The following is a 23,307-nucleotide window of genomic DNA, read 5'->3' as shown; positions in this document are numbered from 1 at the left end:
CTAATTACTTGGCTGATATAATGGCCAACCTTGCTATTAGACAAATCAATCTTCCATTTGATGAGGTTATTCAAGTAGAAATGAAAAACAGACCTTCAATACCAGATAACGTACAAAATTGTCAGGTCTTTGGAGATGACAAAGATATTATTAGATTTTTAACGTGTGACGAGGATTATGAAAATCAGTTAAATTGATTGGAACGGATGTGTGGAAGAAGAGGATGGCAAGGAAATGCTATTTGGAAAAGAAATAGTGCAATTGAAAACAAACAAAATACCTATGGCTCTAGTAGCCTTAGAAAGGATCTTTGATGAAAGAGAAAGTGCAAAACCTAGCAAATCCACTAAAATCCAAAACGATATTGAGGAAATAAACTTAGGAAGTGAAAATTCTCTCAAAACAGTTAAAATAGGGAACAGTTTATCATCCAAGATTAGGGCTGACCTGATTCTTTGTTAAGGAAGTACAGACATGTTTTTGCTTGGAGTTATGATGAACTTAAAGCTTATAGGGAAGACTTGTTTCAACATGAGATACCTTTAAAACCTGACGCTAAACCTTTTAGACAGAGACAATGCCCAATAAATCCAACTCTAGCCCCAAAAATGAAAGATGAACTCATTAAGTTAAGAGATGTCGGAATCATTAAACCTATTAGGCACTCTACATGGGTTTCAAATTTAGTGCCAATGAGAAAGAAGAATGGTGATATACGATTATGTATAGATTTCAGAAATTTGAACATATCTTCTCTAAAGGATAATTACACATTACCTAATATGGAGCTCTTACTGCAAAATGTAACTGATAATGAACTGTTATCCATGATGGATGGATTTTCAGGCTATAACCAAGTTAAAGTTAAAGAGTCTAAACAGTATAAGATTGCTTTCAAAACTCCTTGGGGTACTTACATGTATGCTAGGATGCCTTTTGGGTTAACAAATGTAGGAGGCACTTTTCAAAGGGCAATGGATGTTTTTGATGGATTAATTGATTTAATTATGGTAGTTTATCAAGATGATCTCACTGCCTATTCTAAGAAAGCAGAAGATCATTGTAAACATTTGGAGAAAATTTTCATAAGAGCTCTTGAATTTGGAATTTCTTTAAAACCTAAAAGACTTGGTATGGTTGAAGTATGAAAAATTTTGTATTCTTTAAATTATTATTAAAATAATTTTTAGCAAGCTATTGACTTTTATGGGCTCCACCATTTGTCTTCATTAATTAAGAGGTGACGATCTCTGAGATAATGAACGCTGTTATAAAAAACATTATGAGAAATGACGATTTTTTAGATAATGTGCTGAACAATAGACATCTATTGTCAAATCTAGATGAGTTCAAGATCACATTGTGATGTAGACATTGTTATGCCTATGAGTCACAATTTGGCTAAAGGAAGAATTTAATCATTCTCTAGAGTTTGTCCTATGAACTGGTAGATCTTTAACTCAAGACCATGTTGTGATATAGGCCTACCAATACCTATGAGTCACAACTTGTATAAAGGAAGAATTTAATCATTCTCTGGATTTTATCCTATATGTTGTATTCCATGCAATACTGTTATCACTATTATAAGTGATACGTCATATCACAAGTATAGTAATATGACATTGTATCATGTGTTCAATGATACCACACAATAAGAAGATTTAGATAGATATAGAGTATTAATCCTTCCTTGTTCATCTTAATTGATGTTGCTAGATATGATATCTCTCAGTATGATCATCAAGTTAAGAGGGAGTGTTAATTCTGTAACTTTAAATCATATTGATCTGATTACAGATCGTACTCATCTGCTCTTGCATTAGATCCCTTCTTAAGTCATTATACAACTGGTTTATGAACTAACTAATCCCCTTTGTTAGTTTAGGTATTAAACTAAATTTTCCTTGGAAAGTCGCCGAGTTTGAGAGATCATTCAAAGCCGACTTTGGAAGGGATGTGTCCTTTGTAAGGACATGCCCCTTGGTTCTATATTTTAAAGGGTGTGGTTGTAGTTAAAGGACACACAAGACGAACATATAGTCTACTCCTTTAAGCAAGTCTGCCCTGTATGAATACTTGTAGAAATAGAACATTTCAGAATAACAAAATATTATTGACATCTCAATATACAAGTTTGTAGAAGGAAGATAATCTTCATCAAGCATATAGAAGGTATTATCTAAGTCTGATTTATAACAAAATTTGTAGAAAATTTACATTATTCATTCATCAAATGCTTTCGTACAAAGTAATAATATTCAATACCAACATGATGCCAATTACACAAGTGTATACTATATTTATAACATCCAACACGGTGCCAATGAAGCAACACCACCGTGCCCATGCCCATAACCGTCTAACTACCCAGTTTGCCGGACAACAGACTGCACTCATATACACATCAAATCCAAGAGACATAATGTAGGTTTTCATACAAACACTCCAAAAGGCACAGTTTGTTCCATCAAAAAGAGGGGCACAATTTGTGGTAAGACCTTCTAAAGCACCCATGGTGACACAGGTCAGACCTACTCTTAGGCTTTTAAACTTTTACAAGAGAGAACCTGCTTTGATACCAATTGAAAATGCAAAATATACTGAGAGGAGGAGGGGGTGAATCGGTATTTTAAACTTTAATACAACAAATTCAAACAAATTGAGACAGAGACATGCAAATTTATCTCGTGGAAACCTTTTTGGGTAAAAATTACAATACGCTAACCACCAAAGAAAATTGGGCTGCCACCCAGTACAATGAAGAGTTGCAACTCTTTTACTCATTCAATTTCAACATAGGCTCCAACTTGGACAACCAGAGGTTACGACCTCAAGAGGGCTCCTACCCAATATAAGTGAATAAGAACATGGTACGACACCCAGCTTAACCTCTGAAAACAAACTCTTCTCTAGAACTCACTCCAATCTGCAAGCACATCAAAGATTCACACTAACATTTGGACTTCTTTTCATCAGTACACACCCCCACGCAAAACTTTAACCACCTTTTATTCCCTACCATACCCGACAACTATTATCTGCTGTTTCATTTTGAAAATGAGATTCATCATCGTTTTCAGAAGAAAACCCATGTTGTGTCAATTGTGTGTTCTAGGCATGATGCAACCATGGTCCATGTATTTCAGAAAAATTCAATTACTTGTCACTTTCCAAAACACTACCCTTTCAGCAAAAACAATCTTTTTCCAAAACAAATAATCATCAACCACAGTTTTACTAGACAAGTGTTTTTCTATTCAGAAATGGTACCAATTTGAAACAACGATCATCATTAGAAGACTGTCAGCCATACACTACTTGAGACGTATACACATCATTATCTATTTGCAAGTAACCGCTATTCTTCACAGCTCAACAAGGAATTCATACATGATTATCTAGTTGCAAGTATCCACTCTGTGCCTAAATGCATGTCGTATTGAAGAAAACAACTCGTGCAGATTACATATCTGCCAAAAATGCCGCACCTGTTTAAAAACAGTCGCCATATCTATTCAGATTCGAAGGACCCACTGCTGTTTGCAGTCAATAGCTAATGACAGTCATTAACTTTGTCTTATATGCAGGGTCTTCTGTAAAGCAGATGTCAAGAAACCTTTTCATTTACACGCAGATATTACTATAGATAAACTTTCTGCAGGTAATGCAGATGTACATGTTACAAAGTAACGCAGATGTCTATGAAAACAGGTAACACAGATGTCTATGAAAACGCTTATAATTTATTTCATCCTGCAACTTGGGCCGTTACAAAGCGGTAGACTGCATGTCCACAGAGCAATTCGCAGAATCAGAACATCTGCTTGAGTGGCCATCGACAGGTGTACGGCTTTTCTTTGCAAATCTTCTGAGAAATTGGTAAATGCAACAAGGCAACGTGGACCAAACTGAACTGCAGGTACAGTTGATCCAGAAGAAGATTAAATGAAACCACGTCATTTACTAGACAAGGCAACAACCACGCTGTTACAAGCTTAGTTGACAACACACGAGCTACTAATGTAGGCATGGCAGGGATATCAATCAAAAATACTAACACAAATAAGGTCTTGTTTCTTAGTATTTGAGCAACCAATGAAACAAGCAATGCATTCTCCCCAAATATTGTAATTAAGAATAAAAACAAATTATTGAAAAAAATATCTGATTAAGAAACCATGTAGATATAAACATGTGAATAAACATGGTAAATGAACAATAGCTCTTCGCTATTCTTACTGGCTCCTAGGCTACAGAACTGACACTAAATAGAAAAGTGCTGTAAATATAAAAACTCAGATTCTAAGGAAATTGCATCATCTATAGAGACAGAAACTATAAGTTTATAATATGCCCACTCATTTTGTTGTTTATAATGCTTCAGATAACCATTCATAATCCATGCAAAGTCTTGCTCAATAATTCACAAACTGTAATAAGGTGTTTGATCAGACAAGCTCAAAACTGTAAAAATCTGCTTCTCAAATTAATAACAAACCGAATAATAACTATATTATACTCTTCGAGGAATAGAGATAGACATTGGGTTGTGGGTGTGGATGCATCCTCAGTATGCCTAGAAAAACTAGAAAAATCAACATTTGAACTTGCAACCAAAGAGTCACACTATCAGCATCTTAACCCAAGAAAAAAGGTTTGACTTAAAGTGTAGCCGTGCATGACTTGAAAACACGCAGTTTGCATATGTTGAACAGAGAATTCTCCAAACAAAATCAATGGCAGGTAATCATATTGTATCCCATAAGATTTTGAAGCTATTTGTGATCACCCAATAATCCCATTGAAGAGGATCTCCCTCTAAGAGGGGGGGTTGAAATGTAGTTGAATATGTCCTATAATCATGCATAGAAAGTTGTGGAAAAGGCACATCTCCAAATGGCATGACCAACCTACTCTCTCCCACATAGAATCTGATGTACCAACATTATGTAGCCATGATTTGACTGCAATACCATTGATGAAGCCTAAGACACACCAAGACATTTTGTCTGAAAGAAGACCTTGCTTTCAAAGATTATCACTTCTTTAACAATGAAACAGTAGCATAATTCTGGGATAAAAGAACTAAAAGCAGACTTTTGGGATCAAAGAAAATATGCTCAAGCAGGGCCCAGAATTACCTACTCGTAAAAAATGAAACTAGTCTACATAGTTGTGCAGACTGCTAAATGAATGTAGTTCAATCACCAAGTTTCTGAGGCAAGATTACCTTGATGCCAAATCTGGGTAGCCTTTAGCAGTGATCATTATACTTGGGATGTAGTTATATAACCGATCTTCAGCCAATCTTTGGAAAATAGCATCCTAAGGTTTCTCAATAGCAGGTACATGCATTAACAAAGTAATTTAAAGGCAATGCATACTTGACTAATCATCTAGAAAAGTTATAGTCTAAGCTGAAAATAAAATTGTAAAGAGATGTACTTTTTCCACCAAAATAACATATCGAGCATCTGACTCAAAGACACATTTTTGTAGCAAGTGCAGATTGCCATTGATGAGATGACCTGCAGGCCCCAGAACAGTACAGTCTACAATATCTCCATTAGGTTCCTAAAGAAGAGCAGGGAAGATTCACAAAAGCATGAGATCACAATTGCAACACAAATAGAGTCTAAAACAGTCTGAGTCTCCAAGCCAATTGCCATTATGCTAACAAAGAAGATGACATGGTACCATACATATATTACTAGTTTCCCAACTACTGCTCCTCGGCTGGAAGCCATAATTCCAAGGCTATGGCGACTACACTGTACCAATGCAACTACATCTGCAGAATGAAAAGAGAGGCTATTTATATTTGTGTCACCACAATGTGCAACTTAGATAGTAATGCAAGCAAATATTGACAGAAATGGGCACCTTGTATTGCACAATTAACTTGAACTTGGCTACTGAAGTATTTTGGAGAGTCAGAAAGCAGCCTATAGAAAACTTCCCGTTGAGTTGCTTGCTTTCCCATAACCAGAAGTTGGAAGCATAGTTCCAAAACTTTCCAAACTGGAACAAAATATAATTTCAAACAGTGTTAGCCATGTGCACACTTAAATCCCTGACAAATTTACAACCTAATCAAAGATGTCACAGTTGTGAAATTTAAATGGACTAAGGAAAAGGAATTAAATAATATTCACCTCTAACAAATGCCATTTGAACATTTTTTTTCATGAATGACCTCATATACATAGAATAAGAAAGGAAGATTGAATCCACATCGCCAAAGCAGCCTTGACGTAGTTTTGTATTATTTGCTGTTCTGCAAACCTGTGTACATTCATAGTTATAGTCATTGTAAAATTGACAGTTAGGTAGCTGTCTAATTTGCAAAGCCTGGTCAGGAATAATTTCAAGTTTCAGCCTTTTAGACCAGAGTCTTTGATAGTCTAAAGTTTGCCAGTACAATATTTTTGGAGGTTTCCAAAACATGAGATATAATTATGATGAGTTGGAATTTACCAATAAATTCAGCTTTGGCAAATTCAATGATCTATATAGAGAACAAGACACAAAAACACACATGAAGGTATGTGTAAAAATGTGTGCATATGAAAGCATATTCACAAAAGTATGGTGTACAATATATTATACAAGGATATACTTCACACATGTATGTGTTTATATGTGTGTATAATTATTCAATTGGTGGTACAAAGCAAAGAGATCAAAAAGAAAGCTATTTCTGATTATTCAATATCAAGAGATTCCAATAAAATATCCGTTTGCCGATTATTTTGCAATGTCATCTGGACCAAGATCTTTTATGTTGATGAACTGATTTATTCTCGCTTTGAAGAGTCAAAGAACGTAAAACATTTCAGAAACTGTTAACTACAAATTATAATAAGTAAAGGTAACTCAATGCCCAAGTCTCAAATGCAATTATCACTTACAAGTTTACAACCTTAACAAATTGGATAGGATATTTCTTGTGTCTATTTGCCAATGTATTTCAAACTATTAAAAAGCTCTGAAATTCAGGACTGACAATATTTGGTGCCAACATTCTCCTGCTGCGAAATTATGTTCAGCTGTCCAAACATTTGAACCAAATATTGAACATATCAACCTTCCTTGGAAAAAACTATACAATTTTTGGTGCAATACTATCGACCTAGTATGAGAAAGTTCTTCAAATTGCACCACTTGTTGGAAGAATTAAGAAGGCTATGTACTTCCGCCAAAAAATATTTTACGGCAGGTTCATCGGTAGGTTTGAGACAACTACATTGTGAAACAAAATTTTGAGTCAGTTTGTGCATTTTCTAAAATAAATGTGAGGGTTCCAACTAATCCCGAATAAGGATTTGAAGTCAGGCAAATATTTGGACCTTAACTGCTCTTCGGGTGGAGATTAACCTATGTTCCACAATGTTTCAAGGATGGGAATAGGGGTGGCTAGGTATGCATTTCAGAGACATTTCCTAAAGAGCCAAAAATAGGGGATGGAAAGGGACGACGGTATAGAAATTTTTTAAATGTGTGTATTTTTCAAAATATATTAAGATACTATAATTATAGAGAAAGAGAGCGAAAGAGAGAAAAATGCCAACAATCAATAACAAGACAATATGCAACTAAGCCACCAATTCATAAGTTACAAAAGTAGTATAACAACACAAATGATGATAGAAACAGTACAGATCGGTATAACAGCATTATAACAATAGTCTCAAACATCAAAACCATGATCTATCTGTATACATATCCAAATAAAAATGTCCCAAACATGTATCCAAAAGTCTTGAAACATCAAAATATAACAGGCTATAAGTGCAGCATATGAAACTAGTGTCATTCTAGCTATCAAAACCCAAAGCCTTAGAATAGTTGTTTTGAGGTTTTCATACCATCCCCCTAAAACTTTTGGGGACCCCCTTTTCTTTGGTTGCCTTAGCAAATTTGGAGTTGTCTAATATTTCAACAGACAACCAGGGCCTCAACCAGTTTATGAGGCTCAAGGATCAACGACGGTGAAACAACAAACTCAAAGGAGCCAAGACTCAATAAATAATAAGGAAATGGTGAAGGTAGAAGAGGTAGTTCAACCGATAGATTTCGGAGTGAAGCCGAAGCAAGTGCATAAGACAGCATAATCCTACCTACATGTTTAACCAACAAATCACATTAATATAACTGAGTTAGTATCCACAGGTGTCTTCTTATGTTCTTCATGGGTATTTACTTTTCAAGAGAGGGATTGAGTGTTTGATATTCCATATCAAGTATTCAATTGCTATATGTTATGTAGTGGTACAAAACTAACATCAACAATAATCTGTCACTATCTCACTCTGGTAGAAGTGGACCATTCAATGGTAGCCCGATCAATCCTGATTGCACCTCCTACATTTAAATTTTATCATCCACAAACACTAATTCAAACCTTTTGGGCACCACACATTGTCGCTTTGGCAAAAATAATTTTAAAACATGGTGTTTTTTTGAATGCCAAAAATTATCCAAATGTACAACAGACACTTTTTTCTTTTGAAGTTGGGTCCCAAACATTTTAGGTATCACCTAGGTGTTTTGAGGACAGCTAGCCATCCCCAAATGTCAAGGGATGTTTCCAGCCATTTCTTGCAGTGTTTTGAAATTGGGGGTTGGGGGGCATCCCATTGTCCTCGAAACGTTTCGGTGATAGAAACAAGTACTCTAGGGACAGGAAATGCATCCCAATATAATATAGAGACTAACTCTTGTTCTGTTTTAACTTTGGAAAATTCATCCATTATAACATATTCATGCATAAATCTTTCTTTGAGCTCCTTGAACTTGGCCAAGCTTTCCTACAAATGCACATCAATTTATTTATCAAGCATCAAACTGAAGAGGGCATCTTGTGAATACTTTCCCAGCAATTTTCCATGCCTTCATGGTGTATTTATAGTTACAACAGTTGGATAACAACATAAATGATTATTATCGAAGATTGTAGCTGCGATAGAGATCTTTATCTCCAATTTTACTAGTGAGAGATCTTTATCTCCAATTTTATTCTACTTTTTTTTATTGTTGTTATCTTTATTTTTGAGCAAAACATTAATATGGTATCAAAGCAAATTTGGTAACAGCAATGAAGGAGGCCTCTTTTCTTTTTTCTCTCTAGCTCGTATATCTAATAGAGTTTGAATAAGTGTTGAAGATTGTAGCTGCGTAAGAGATATTTGAACCTTTGTTTAGCTGCTGAGAGCAATGGTGACTAGGCATCTCTCCATTATCTGTCATACTTTTGTTTAGCTTCCTCTCGCATGTTGTATCCATTGTTGGAACTGAAAGGTCATGCTTCAATTATGTTCTTCTTTGTCTTCCTTCGAAGGTTGTTGGCTCTCTGTATTATCTTATCATTTCATATTCTACTGCTATCAGGTGTCCTTTATAACCATCATTCCTTGGTGTCTTCAGGCATTAGTTTATTTTTTCGTATCATTCAAACTTATTATTCATGCTTGATAGGATTACAATAGCCAATGTAGAATTTGATTAAGCAATGAATGTTTTTTTCTTGGTGGCATTTATTCCCGATTATTGTTTTACCGTCTCTTAAATATATGCAATTCATGCCATATGTAAGTGGTGGTTGGTGCTTGTGATATCCCTATATAAGACTTAAAAATAATAATAAATAAAAAATAATAAGACACTTGTAATTTCAAGATAAATAAATAATGATATTACAATATCGTAAATAAATAGTAGCATTAGAAATATATATAATATAATATAATATAAAGCAACAAGGAATCCTTCATTATAGATTAGTTAAGAATGAAGGAGTTTGATGTAATCCCTACTATATGAAGAAGACACATAATTATTAAACTATATTATATATATAATCTAAAATCTCATACGTATAAGATATAATATCTGATTTATATATTAAATTGAATTATGAAAAATCATGACCAAGAGTCGTGACTCTATCCCTACATAACATATACATAGTTTTACTAATATTAACAAAGGAAGGAGAATAGAGCAATACATCTGTGAATAAGGATATACCTTACACAAGGAAGCAGCTGGGATTACTATCGATGAATAAGAAGACAAAACAAAAAAAAAAACACTTTTGTTTATATCGAAGCATAGCAGAAATGAAACATATATCTGTTTATCTTATGGGTTAAACGAATTAATGCATACAAACGATAGATAAGAACAGCAATACTCCTTTTATTATTCGCATATGTGCCCAAGAGATTACATTATGCTTATGATGATTACAATGATCCCAGAGGGTGTATATATACTTTCCTAAGAACCTTCCCGAAGGGCCGTCGGCTACATAACAAGAACCTTCCCAAAGGGGCCGTCAGCTACACAATATTTACCGACAACATACATCCTGTCGGCTACACAATATTTACCAACAACATCATCCCCCCAAAAAGAATAGTCATCTCTGGACAACAACACAACAAAACTCAAAAACAACTAACAACATAAACATCATGAAGTAGAAGGTTGTGTCTCTGACTGTGTAGATTGGCTGCGTCTTAGCTGATACACTTGTTCCGTCCGGACCTTTAAATCAGCTCTGATCTGGGAGTTCTCCTCTACAACCTCTTTCAGCATCAATATGACCTCATGCCATTCAACTTCTTTATGATCATGTGCTTTCTTTGTTGCTTCCTTCTCCAGTAGCGCTGCTGCAACTTGTTGATCTGCTTCTTGCTTCCCTCGTGCAATTTCCTCGAGTTGTGCTAAAAGTGTTGTCCGCTCTGTTTCCCATGCAATCTGCTGGGTGGCAAGTCGGTTGGCCATCTCCTCCCGAGCCTTTTCTGCAGCCTCCCGAGCTTCTTGCCCAACCTCTGCCCGTCGTCTCTCTGTGAACACCAACTCTGCCAGGCACTTGCTTCTCTCGGTGATGTCACTGAGGCATGAATGGATATCCTTATCCTTTTCCTCCGCTACTGGTATAGGACCTTGCGTCTGGACCCTTCCTTCTGCTTTCTCTGGTGTCGCTACACTCTGATCTCTTGCTTCTAGTGATGTGGGGACCTCGACAACTTTGTTGTTTGACCAAATCGCCTCTAATTGAAGATCCTCTCGCCAAATGTTTACCTTATGGGTTAAACGAATTAATGCATACAAACAATAGATAAAAACAGCAGTACTCCTTTTATTATTCGCATATATGCCCAAGAGATTACATTATGCTTATGATGATTACAATGATCCCAGAGGGTGTATATATATTTTCCTAAGAACCTTCCCGAAAGGGCCGTCAACTACACAGTATTTCCCGACGACATACATCTTGTCGGCTACACAATATTTACCAAGGACAATATCCATAGTTGGAAATTATAAATATGACTACTATCAAGTGACTTAGAAATATAGTTGCAATCAAATCAAAGACCTCTGGTAGCAGAACTAATTATCATTGTGGGAAGATCATCACAAACACTTGCCACCAATGATAGAGGTACAATCTGAAGTTGGAAATCAGGAACAAATACAAGGAGTCATAAAAATGAAGTGGTAAATGCAAAAATAAATACCGGATACATCCTTCATAGACGCTAAGGATAGGATTTTCGTCAAAATAAGCAAAGGTTGGAGATGAACAGGAAGGTGAACAATCATTACCAAGTAGACTCTACAAACAAAACATGGCATGGTGAATCGCTAAAAGAAGGGAGTTCAATAGCGAATAAGAATCCCAAGAATAGAATGATGTACTTGATGCAATCAAAAAAATAGAGAACATCTTCGTGATGGAGAACGTACTCCTTTACTAGCATAGACAGGAGACTCAATCAGAAATGAACTACAGGCACAGGGTATTGAATAGTACACTTACCCGATAAATATAAAGAAGAAACGAAGGAGAGAACAGAGTTAATATAACATCTGTATAAGGAATATCTGAAGCAGGAACCACGATAGCAAAACGAAGTGGGAATAAGGTCATAGATATCTTCCAAAAAGGGGAAGATCATGTAATCAAGAGACGTTGATATAGATGGCGTACAAACAGTGACCCAACCTCGAAAGGCACATTGAGAAGTCGGATGGAATAGTTAGGTGATGAATACTAGTATGACAATGTTTACTTAGCATATTTCAAATGGTTATCGAGATAGCATATAACCTTCCCTTTCGGAGAATAATAGAGATACCAAGAGAAATTCTAGTAAAAAGGTTGAGAACATATTAAAACCAAATTTGATGTATAAGGGAATAGTGCGCGCCGAGCCTCCATACTATACTAGAGAAACTAAGACTTCTTCCCATCAGCTTATACGAGCAATTGCATATCTTGTGATTAGCCACAAGACAAAGAATAGAGGTATGATAACATTTATATTATTAATAATAGATCCATACTACTTTTTTTGAAGTAACTTGAACTTGATAGAGGGCATTCTAAACGAATGTCGAGTTCTTATAGAGAAAACTCAGAGACTAGAGGACATTCGTAATTGAATGTCAAGATTCCAAATTGGAATCATAGAGAGAGAGATTTGTAGAGAATCTCTTAGAGACAATATATATTGTAGTGGTCAAATATATGCATATGTCAGAGATAGAAACTTGGTACAGGTGGGATCTCTACCAAGTAGTGTTATTAGAGATCCCAAAGAGGCCTGAGGGATAAGTTCTTTCCCTGACAATTACCTAATCGAGCCATAGTTCTCACCAGAGGGTTAGGTGATTGGAGAAAGGATCTCTGCCGAAGGATTCGGATGGGTAGCTTGGATAGTATTTAGATTATTATTTACTAAAATCTAATATTGCTAATATGTTTTACGTACAACTTTCGATATTGTACTGACAAATGGTTGTAGGTTACAGCGTTCAAACCTAATCGGAAAGTGGGGACATTACAGTGCTTCTTTAGTATATAACAATTTTTCATCTTATGGAGATAGTGGTGATGCTTTTAGTTTTGTACAAGCAGAACTATGTGTATAGAGAAACATCTGACTATGGAATCATGTACGGTGACTTTCTAAAAACGACACCTTGCTGATTTTTATTGTTTTTGATGGTCATGACTGTTGAGATGGATCATCATTCTTGTAATTGTCATTGGTTGTTAATTATGCTGGATGCGACGTCTTGTGTGTCAACTATCATTTTTGCATTGCTAGGTTGTGGTATAGTGTGCCATGATTATTAATGCTTGCAGTTGTTTACCGCCTATGTGTAAAGGTAATTTAATGCATGCTACTGATAAGGAGTTATAACAAATATAAGTGCAAGGTAACATCAGAGAACTGCCATATCTTCCATTAATCTCAATCAAGGTTGCATCAAGGGATAAGCACAACACCAATGACACCAACGATAATGTTCCCTTTCATCTGAGAGAGTGGACATATAACCCCTGAAGGGGTGTGACGTGAACCGTCGCAATCATAACTACATAACCCTTGGCCATAGTAACAACCAATGACATAATTAACTCTTGATAGCATATTTGATGACACGTGATTATACCCAACAACAGCAATTTCGTCTCTATCATGGCGGCAAGAGTGCCATTATTGAATCCGCTTCTTACATTTCTACTTCAACATTTAGGGTCATTGTGTCTATTCAAACTAGAAGGTCTTTGTTTATTATTACCTATTGGTTCAAATTGTGTGTTTTTCTCTAAATCTCTTATTCATTGTGATCGATGAGATTCTCTTTTCATGTTATATATCGAGCATAAAGCTCTAATCATAATATGACCACTTGAGTCTTGAAGGAAAAGGCCAATATGCGATGATATATGTTTTCTTGCTACATATGTACTTTTGGCAATCTATTTCTTTTAGTCCACTATATTTTATAGATTCATTTTTCAAGTTATTTAGATATTATATCAGGATTTGTGAAACTATGATTAGAAGGATCATTAGGCTTATTGATTGATCATTGTATAGGATCAAATCACAAGCATTGATCTTTTTTTTGAGATTTTACTATTTCTATCCTAATATATTTATGCCTTCCTAGATTTCACGTCAACCATGATTTGGAGTCATCTAGGTTTGGGCCTACATGGAAGTTTATGTGTTTCAAATATAAGGTATAAGCTTCCTTTAGTAGAGCTCACTACCAAAAGATAAGTATTTAATGATAATATCTTCTGTCATTATATCACTAAGAATAGTTATTGCTTTTAGCATTGATCTCTATATTTCTCTTCATGAAAGGTTGATTTTATGATTTTATTATTAATTTCTCTTGACTGCACAACGCATCAAGAAGCAATGAGATGATGAGAGATTCATGAACACGGGGACATTGTTTGCAGTCATAGGACTGAATTGATGATACATATCTTCATTAAAAGAGGAAGATCATTTACAAGAAATGATATTCAGCGGGTGACCTTTCAGCTTCAAAGGGAGATTACGTGACAAAGGGACATGTCTAATTCTTTGCAAGCTTATTTGACAGTATAACAGCTAAAGCTCACTATTCGGTCAAATGGGAATCAGCTATCTTATTATGATGATCAAAGTTGTCACTGCTGAGAGGGATTCTCTATTAAGAAAGAATCTCATCCATTCTTATACATGTTGTTAATGAGTTCTTTTGTGTAACAGAAGTTCGAGGTGAAATCCCTTGTTAATGAGTTCTTCACTATGAGAGAAGTTCGAGGTGAAATCTCTTGTTAATGAGTTCTTCTTTGTGAGAGACGTTTGAGGTGAAATCCCTTGTTGATGAGTTCTTTTGTGATGTTCCTGACCTCTGCACTCTAGTTTAACCCCCAAACATATTTGTACAACATGTAAGATAGGGCTGGCTATATGGTGTTTTATGTACATACAATTGAGGGAGAAAGAGATGTTGCAGAGAGTCGTACATTGGAGATAAACAGGAAGGCCACATGAAGAAAAAGAGCATGTACGGTATGAAATGAAGGCTGTATGGTAGTAGAAGGGGAGGTCGTATGGTGTGGGAGTGGAGGCCGTATGGTAAGGAAGTGGAGGTGGTACGGTAAGGGAGTGGAGGTTGTTGCCGAGTAGAGGGTTGTACAGTGGCAACGTACGACCCTTGGGGTATATGGTTGTGCAAACAAATGGTAGAAGAGAGTGTATGAGTAGTGCATCAATATGCTTGCAAATAGATTTAATGCAAATAAACACAAAATCGTTTCCAAAGATTGAATTGCCCAACACAAGAGAGTTGATCAATTTCAGCACAATTATTTCTCCAATTCGCAATAAGATGGTGCTCCGATTTGCTAGATCCGAGCAAAGTATTACAAGCGATAGAATAGGGTGAGAATTGAATTCCACCGAAACCGCGAGAGCCAAGTAGGGAGGATCTTTCACTTCCGAAATGGAAAACAATCCAGAACTCCAACAGGAATTCGAAGAACAAAGAAAATAATCCAACTCACATACCAAATACTACCTACATGTCGCGCTTAAATACCTGTCGGAGAAACCTTTCCGAGGGTGTACAAAGATAGCTGAGGGCCACACCTACCTATGTAAACAATTAAATAAAAATGGGTCCCAGATATATGTTGCCAAGTTTTAGTCCTACCCTTGTAAAACTTAAAGTTATTGGTATAAAAGTGAGTTGTGTCCAAGTGTGATGTCTAAGTATCCTTTAGATTACTTACTTCTCATCATTCCCAAGACTTCACTTCCTTTGTTTTCCGGATCTCCCTTGCATTGCCTCTATCTAATATTCCTATGTGGGTTTTCTATTTTTCCAATGTGCACGGGGTCTAGATGATCTAGGCATGGTTGGGATGTGTTTTGGCGTCTTCGCGATGAGAAGTAAGTTATTCATGTTTCACAATCTATTATCTTGCCTCAGCATCCTTTTTCCTACAGATTCTGAGCGATCGAGCTGGTTTTCTTAAAATGGTGAACTTAATCAAGTGCGTATCCAAAGAATGAAGCCATGACAATGATTAACAAGCTGTGTATATGTCATGATGGAAAGCCCCATGAGGCTGCAAACCAATGCTAGGAAGAAGCTCATTCATCTTGCAAAGGTAGATTCTACCTTCAGAAGGAAAAGAGCGGATCTATGAGTTTTTCGATGCGCACTAATGGAAGAGAAGGTGTTTTGTTCTGCTTCCGAGGCCACAGTGATTCGGGTGATATCCAAAGCTTTACATACAAGCAGTAAAGGCATGATGTTGAAAGAATTGTTGCGAGCTCTTCATCAATGAGGCATGCTCAAGATCTAGCTTTGCGGCCATCAGATTGAGGTTATGGTTAAAGTGCTGCTAGTTGTACTCCAGTCTGGGAAATGTTGCCGAGAAAGGGGTTCTACGTCTCAAGCTAATGAAAAAGATTACTTATCCTAAGGCTTTGGGAATAGAAACAAAAGCAACTTTAAAGTACAAATATTCTTCGGATATGCTTGAAAGATACTTCTAGAAAAGTCAGTAGTGAGAATGCTACCCCAATATAAAGGAAATGCAATGTTAAATGCTTAAGGCGGAAACTGAAAGAATGAAGTGTGCAAGCTAACAAAGGATCACTCCCCGTGATGTGGTTCCAAATAGAAGGAAAGTGGTTCTACAGAAAAAAGTTTCTCTCTCCCCCACAGAACTTAAGGACTTGTTTTGTTAAGTGATTTTTGGTAATATGACTTTACTCCAAGTAAAGTAATAGAGCTTCCGGGAATTTAAGTTTTTATGTGCAAGAGAACGGAAAGTTCAAATAGCTGTTGATCATGGAATTAAATGTAAATCCTGTCATTATAATTGTTGGCCGAACTTAATTACATTCATGTGGCGCCATCATTCTAATTCCTATACCTCTTTCATCGGAATTGCCTGCAATTGATTTCTTCAAGTGTATTAAAACGGCTATTTATCGAGAACTATATCCTGTGTAGTTATAGCAAATGGAAATCAGAGTTGCTGGTTATGATAAGTTAATAGGCCTGGAGAGTGAATTAAAAGAGCTAATAGACACATCTTTCAAATTCTACAATTTGGGTGATCTTCATAGAAGACTCAATTCTCAACCTATTCACCCAATCACTCAAAAGCTTAAAGAGTGCGGATTTGTTGAGGCAGTTAGCTTTCCAATGGCAGTACATGCACCTGAGCTTGTGAGGGAATGTGTCGAGAGATACGACCCGAAAACAAAGCAAATTATGTTCCCTAACCAATCAATCCTCATCTTGATCAACAAGGCACCGATGCAGTCCACATTTAGCATTCCTGTGAAGAAGCAGTATTGTGATGTTGATTTCGGCTCTTCCGCATCTATGTTCAATGACAAGAAGACCCTTAGACGAGAAGACATGCAGAGGACATAGCTCCAAACTGCTCACTCAAAGAAGAGCAAAATGCCCAAGACCCTGTTCGGCACAAATTTGAAAAGAGAGATAGTGGATATCCTCGCTCTTCTCCACAGAATAAAAGGAAAAGAGGAGATCTTGGAGTTCATCGAGCACCACTTCCAATTTCGTAGATTAATTCTTTATCTCAATAAAATTGCATCAGCAGCCTCTAGTCGTGTTCTCTTCCTAATGCAAGCTATATGTGCTGAGGATATGCAGATTGACTAGGCGTGGATTATCTGCGATGAGCTCGCCTCGTGGTTGAATTCGTTCAGAGGATTTAAGCAATTTACATGTCATCTTATCTAATCTATGCCTTGGCTACTCACCACTTGTGGTCCGACCTCCCTAGCATCCAAAACTATGATGAGCATACTAAAATATATGAGTTCTACCCACATCTGCAGTTGCAAAGAAGTTTTGAGAAGTATGTGGTTGTAAATGATGCCTTCATAATGAGGCTATGTCGGGAATTGCAAGGATGCCCTGGAAGAAGATTTTCATCAGCCAATTCGGATGCTCATTCATCTAGTTTTTGAGTTTCTCTTATTTGCAAATAGGAGCTTATGACGTCTTTTCTAAGAGCCTTCCAAGGTATCCAGAAGACAAGGTGGTTCTAGACGAACTGTGTCGACAGATCCTTGAAGTAAACACCTTGAGTTCTAATGTAACGAGGATAGTCGGGATTCCCTTCCCTATAGTGGTTGGACTGTAATGTCCCTGTTTTTGGCAATTCTACGCAGTTGATGGAATTAGCTCATCATAGCTACTCTCGTGAGCTAACAGGGTGTTTTGCGGGTCCCAACTGTAGATTTACTATTTTTAGTAGGTCTTATTTTAGCAATTGCTAATTTTGGTAGTGCAGTGGGTGGCTTCGATAGTTGGTCGTCACCTGCAGTAAATTAAGTTAATAATTGCATGAGCTCTTATTTATTATTAAGTTACATTATTATAATAATGTTTATATTATAATAATAACAACATTAAGTGATATTTCTAAAAAGTGTGTTGCAAAGTGTTGTGATGTTTTCACACCATCGCACCAAAAAATTTAGGGACCCACTTTTTTCGGTTGCCTTGGCAAATTTTTTCGGAGTTGTCCAAAAGTTTTCAATTTGAAAATTTTACACCTTGGACGCCTTCAAGACCGAAGGGATTTGATGGGATTTGTTTTTTCACTCGATGTTAACTTGATTTTCCAGAACATGTAATTTTATCCTTAGGCCAACCAAATTTCAAAAACAACATTTTTTGATGGTTAGAACAATATTCCGCAGGATAAATTTGCAAATCTTTGGACTTAGAATGATTCTCAAAATTTAAAACAATTGTATAGACTTGAGCATTTTCAAAATGACCTTTTTTTTTAGATTTAGCCGTTTTGGAAAATCTTGAATTTTTTGGTGAAAAATGAAATTTTTGATGGTGAAATTAAAATTAGAAAATCAATTTTGACTGCTAGAGAAATGATTTATTTTGGTTAAAAATTGAAATGGTATTGCAAGGTTAGAATTGGATTAACTTCCAAAATGGCATTAATTTAGTTGAAATATTGCCTAGAAGATTTTTTTTTAATGTTGAAAGATATTGGTAATTTAGAATTAAAAATTGGTTTTAGCTTTTGCTAAATTCAATTTTAATGATATTTTAATTGCTAAAACATTGTTAAATGAAAATTTTGACATCTCCTAAGCTAACCTTGTTTGTATTTTGCAATTTTTTATCAAAACCGGCAATTAAATGAGCTAATTTCACTTTGAGTTAAGTAATTTTAGCATGGCATTTAAATCTATGTCATTAACAAAGAAGCTAATTTAATTTTGTTTTCCTCCAGAGAAAGTCAACCCACTTGGAGAGGCAAGAAAATTTGGTATAAGAGGGGGCTTCCCTCCCCCCCCTTGTTTCCTCCTCCTTGGGTGAGCGATTTCTTCTAGAGGAGCAACTTGCAGATTTGGGCAATTTTTAGGCAGATTTTCTCCTTGCTTGGCGGCATTTTCTTCTTCTATCTTAGGTCAATTTATGCCCTAGGTCAGATTTTGGAGCAAATCTGAATTTCCTCTAGCTTAGGCAAATTTTTTTGGAGGACTGATTTACTTTCCAAAGGCTGCGATTTCTAATTCCAGATTTAGGCGATTTTGCTTGGTGAGGAGGCTATGTGATCCAAGGTTCGATTTTTTGACAAAGATAGATAGATAAATAAAATTTTAACGTCCTCGAGGCTAAAAATAGCCTATGGGACAGCAAGACAACTCAAGCAGACTTAAGTAACAATGTTCGTTGCTTGTGCAAGATGATGATGAGCCCACCCAATTGCTCAATGTACTCTTCGTTGAAAAGGTTATGCCAAGAACTATCACATATAGTGTCCGCAAATTTATCTCTACTACTCTTGTAGGCTTCACATTCTAAAATAAAGTGTTGTTCAGTTTCCACTTTCCCAGAATTGCAGAATCTGCAAATTCTCTCTTCCCAAACCTCCTTTGGCCTCTTCCAACGTCTGGTCTCACAATGATGTTGGTGAGAGTTGGTTCTCAGCTGAGCAATAAGAATTTTAGCCCTCCAAGAAATGTTGGCTCCTATGTATGCTTTTTGGAGTTGATCACAAGCGGGGTTAAACTCATTTATATAATATAATTTCTTCCTTCCGATCTCGCTTCCCCAATTTCTCTTGTAGAATTTCTCCATGACAAAGACCTTTATTTCTTTATTATTTGTGGGGCACATATTGAATTGAATATTCCATTTACTCATCCATTTAATGTTTTGTTGCATCCATGTCCTTTTCCGCTGACATAGTGTGTCACTAAAGACCACTTTAGGCCATCTATCCTCTTCCATTTTTTCGATTCTTTTTAGATAACTTAGAAGGCGAACCATAGCAAGTGCCTCAATAGGAGCAGCCCCCATTTCACTTAGAACTATATCATATGGAACAGTGCTTTTGATTTTAAACTTGCTTGTGATCAAGCGCTTTTGGATTCCCTCGATTTGTTTCCATTGTGCTATAGTAGTGTTGCTGGCCCATAATTCACACCCATAAAGAACAACTGGTAGCACAACAAGACCGAACAAGGTTTGAATAGTTTTCCAATCCCACAACTCTGCTTCACGGCACCTATTCTGAAGAGCATAAAAAGCCTTCCACCCACCTAATATCCTTTTATACCTGCAACTAGACCAGCTTAGTTTTTTGTTGAAATCGATGCCAAGGTATTCATACTCCGTAACTTCTTCAAGAACACTTTCATTGTAATAAAATTCATGTTGGTGTTGTTTTTTATTATTAGAGAAAATCATAACCTTAGTCTTGCTGATATTGACCTGCATCCCCACCATATCGCAAAAGCGCTCAAGAGAAGATAGATGATCTTGCAAACCATAGGCAAATTTGGCAATTAAAATGAGATCGTCCGCATATAGAAGGAGCTTTATAACAAATTCACCTAGCCGAATGCCTTCACCCTTTTGCATGTTTAACCATTCTTCCAGTTTGTCAATATATAAACCAAACAAAGTAGGAGATAAAGGGCAGCCCTGTTTGACCCCGATATCGCTCCTAAAACATTCTGAAATGCCATCTGAAGTTCTGATTTTAACTTTCACCTCTTCGTACATCCTATGAACAGTAGCTCTGAGATGCATAGGAATCCCCAATTCTTCCATCCTAAACCAAAGCTTGTTTCTCGGGACAGTGTCAAAAGCCTTTTTAAAGTCGACAAAGGAACAAAATACCTCTCTTTTTTTCTCCCATTCTTTTTCAATAATGTGTCTCAAAGTGACACAGTGATCCACTGTCGAGTGCTTTGGCCTAAAACCAGCTTGCCCTTTAGCACGTTTATGGTTTTCTTCTGCCCATTTGCTGATCCTAGTTTCTATCACGCTGCCAAAAAGTTTAGCAAAGAGGGGATTGATCATTATAGTCCTGTAGTTGGAGGGATTGTTAACATCACCACTCTTAAAAAGTGGTATTGCAAGGCTGATTGTCCAATCTGTCGAAAACCCTTCTTGGCAAATTTTGTTGAAAATTTCAGTGATGTGCGGTGCAAGAGTTTTCATACCCCACTTCAGATATTCTGCTTGGAGCGCAACAAGGTCTTTTTCTTTACCTCCACCTAACTTCTTAATCCCTGCATCTATCCCTTGCACAGTAAAAAGATTTGTATCATCATTGACCAAAGGTGGCTGTCCCACTCCACCCTCTTGTTCATAAAGTTGCTTAGCATATTCAAACCATTGGGTGGCAGTAATATTATTATTTTTAGTTTGTTTTCTCCTTAGTTGGAGTTCTTTCCAAAAACGTTTGGGGTTATTTCTACCCAAGAAAATTAGCTCCTCTCTCCTTGTGAACATAAAATCAATTTTTTTCTTCTTTAGGATCTGTTTGTAGACCTTAATGTCAAGGTTAGTTTTATTTGACTCCCTTAGGTTTCTCCTAGCCCTCTTGCATTCCTTATCAAACCAAGCATTGGCTGGAAAACAATTAGTTTTAGATTTTCTATTTTTTGCTCTCTTACATTTTGAAAGAGGCTCATGAATCAGATTTGATAAATCATAACTGTTAACACCATGTTTATACATAGGGTGTCCCATACAAAGTTCCTCAAGAGTAGTTCTAAAAGTGTTACTGTTTTCTGAAGTTAACAAAATTCTGCCCTGAGAAGGGGGGTATTGAGGGCCTTGGGTTTTTGCTCCAATCCGCCTATCCTTTGCCCAATACAAATTTACATACAGCCGTCTATGATCTGATTTGAGATCCCAAATGTGTTCTCCAATTTCAACTTCTTCAATATTTTCATACAAATTCTGCGAACAAATTACATAATCTACCACACTTGCCCCGTTGTATGTGTTGCAAGTGAAAGTGCCTGACTTAGCCCATCTAGCCAAAGCATTACAAATTATGAGATCAAATGTGCCACATAGAGTGATCAATTCTTCCCCAAAATGATTGCAGCCTTTAACATCTTCGGATATTCTTTCCCATTGATGATTTCTTTCTTCTGTGAGCCAAATAGGGTTATCATTTACTTTGGAGCTGAAAATACTTGCTTGCCAATTTGCTGTCCTAGCATTGAAATCTACAACGAGAAGAACATCCCCATGCTGCGAAAAAATAGCAACATCTTTCTTTAACACAGCATAGGGGTCATTGTGATCTAAGCCACACTTTTTATAAGTTTTAGATACTTGTGGAGCAAAGTAACAGGCTGCAATCCTGATAAGAGTGTTATTTTCCACAATTTTGAGCCATATAAATTGTTTATTAGAATTAGTCTTTTCCAACTGAATGGCACGACCTTCCCTTTCTTTTACTAGAACCATTATACCTCCATGACCTTTACCATTTTCCACTACCTCATTCCACACTGCCATCTTCCAGTAGCCTTCAAAAAATGGGGTCTTACATCCCTCATGCTCATGTGTCTCTATAAGACAAATAATGTCTTTGCCTTCCGCAATAGGTCCTAACCCAGGCCCACGTCTCCATGGATAACCTCTACAATTCCAACAAACTAAACTTAAGGATGCCTGGGTTAAGTTTGATTGCTATTTGTTTTGATGTGAAAGACTCGAAGTTGAGTTATTATCGCTAAGCGTGATTGCTGATCTTGTTGTATCGCTGCATGCTAATGTGTTTGTTGTCACACCTTTATTGCCTTCTTGCTACCCTTCATTGGAGCGGTGGCCAAAATGAGCAATAATTGCTTTTCCCTTGAACATCCAAGCTCTTTTGCCTTCATTTCTAGCTATTCTGATTTTTTCCATTTCCATTCTTCTTTCTACTTGCTGTCTCATGGTTAAATCCTCCTCTATAATGAAGCGAGAACCCCTCAAGAGCTGTTTTTTGTTAAGTAGATTTTGTTTGTCGCTAATGTTGGGCATGACTACCTTGATTGACCTATTTCTCTCAGCTTGTAGTTTGCCAACCCTCCAAGCTTGACAGATTTGTCCTTGCCACAACAACACATCTTGTAGGAAATCCCTCGTTAAGTCGAGGGTGTGTTCGCC

At 36.6% G+C, this 23,307-nt stretch overlaps 1 protein-coding gene across 5 annotated transcripts in view; it reads right to left on the bottom strand.

The window, feature by feature from the left end:
* SPO11-2 (sporulation 11-2) overlaps window positions 1–23,307 on the bottom strand; it is a 195,522-nt gene that overhangs the window by 58,949 nt on the left and 113,266 nt on the right. For 4 of the 5 annotated variants that reach the window (XM_089816177.1, XM_089816176.1, XM_089816178.1 and 1 more), the window contains exons 3-7: window positions 6,159–6,288; window positions 5,887–6,024; window positions 5,706–5,794; window positions 5,449–5,577; window positions 5,234–5,328 (exon numbers count right to left, since the gene is read on the bottom strand). In XM_089816177.1, the coding sequence (XP_089672303.1) occupies window positions 5,234–5,328; window positions 5,449–5,577; window positions 5,706–5,794; window positions 5,887–6,024; window positions 6,159–6,288 (581 nt within the window). Of the gene's footprint in view, window positions 1–5,233; window positions 5,329–5,448; window positions 5,578–5,700; window positions 5,795–5,886; window positions 6,025–6,158; window positions 6,289–23,307 lie in introns of all 5 variants that reach the window. The other variant, XM_089816185.1, reaches the window with a different exon arrangement.

Source organism: Cupressus sempervirens, chromosome 1 (genome assembly GCF_028749045.1).
Source record: "Cupressus sempervirens isolate cs-2001-9-10 chromosome 1, ASM2874904v1, whole genome shotgun sequence".
NCBI classification, from domain to species: Eukaryota; Viridiplantae; Streptophyta; class Pinopsida; order Cupressales; family Cupressaceae; genus Cupressus; species Cupressus sempervirens.
This window is presented reverse-complemented; position numbering and strand designations above follow the sequence as displayed.